Source organism: Penaeus monodon, chromosome 28 (genome assembly GCF_015228065.2).
Source record: "Penaeus monodon isolate SGIC_2016 chromosome 28, NSTDA_Pmon_1, whole genome shotgun sequence".
Lineage (NCBI taxonomy): Eukaryota > Metazoa > Arthropoda > Malacostraca > Decapoda > Penaeidae > Penaeus > Penaeus monodon.
The window spans coordinates 33,349,911-33,350,558 of NC_051413.1; the positions used below are offsets into that span (position 1 = coordinate 33,349,911).

Here is a 648-nt window from a genome sequence, read left to right on the forward strand (position 1 = left end):
CCTGTGCCACTAAGTTACTTTATTTAATGTTATGTCGAAGGAATAGATACGGAAATTTCAGTTAGTCATGCCTGTAATTGACTGAAGTGTTTTAATCACATCCAGTTTATCTATCTATCACCAACTTTGTACATTATGATAAAGAGATGCAATATATAGAGTTTAGAAAAAAATATCTTGCAAAATACTGCGACGGGTTGCCCTACATTTGTCTCTCGTTTGCAGAATGCCTTGGTGCTTTGTCACAGCGTCGGTCGATCGTAGCCTGAAAGTGTGGGACATCAGGAACTGAATCGTATTTCTGCTGTACACAAGCATGAGAACAGTCAATTCAGCACACTAGTGAGATCTGTGTTCTCTCTTCATACTTCGTATTGTAGAATTTGCCTAAGCCTGCATTTCAAGCATTGTTTATGAGGAAGTTTAAATGAAAATATTGATAATAATAATCATTTTTTAATGATTTCCCTCTTTTTACAAGGATGTTTTAGAAATTATTTTCCTGTTTTTCTGTTACTCTGATGGGACGTTTGACAATGACAGCACATGCGAAATAGAGTTATTCTTGCCCAAGCTTCATGCTCAGCAGAACCATCTCACATCCTCACAGACAATTCCAGCATCTAACTCCTATTAAGGTGAGCTATT

The 648-nt window shown here is 36.9% G+C and overlaps 1 protein-coding gene across 1 annotated transcript in view; it reads left to right on the plus strand.

Moving 5' to 3' along the window:
- LOC119591181 (DNA damage-binding protein 2-like) overlaps positions 1–648 on the plus strand; it is a gene marked incomplete at its 5' end in the record, with an annotated part of 5,842 nt that overhangs the window by 3,429 nt on the left and 1,765 nt on the right. The window contains 2 exon segments of the mRNA XM_037939892.1: positions 226–289; positions 558–638. Coding sequence (XP_037795820.1) covers positions 226–289; positions 558–638 — 145 coding nt within the window.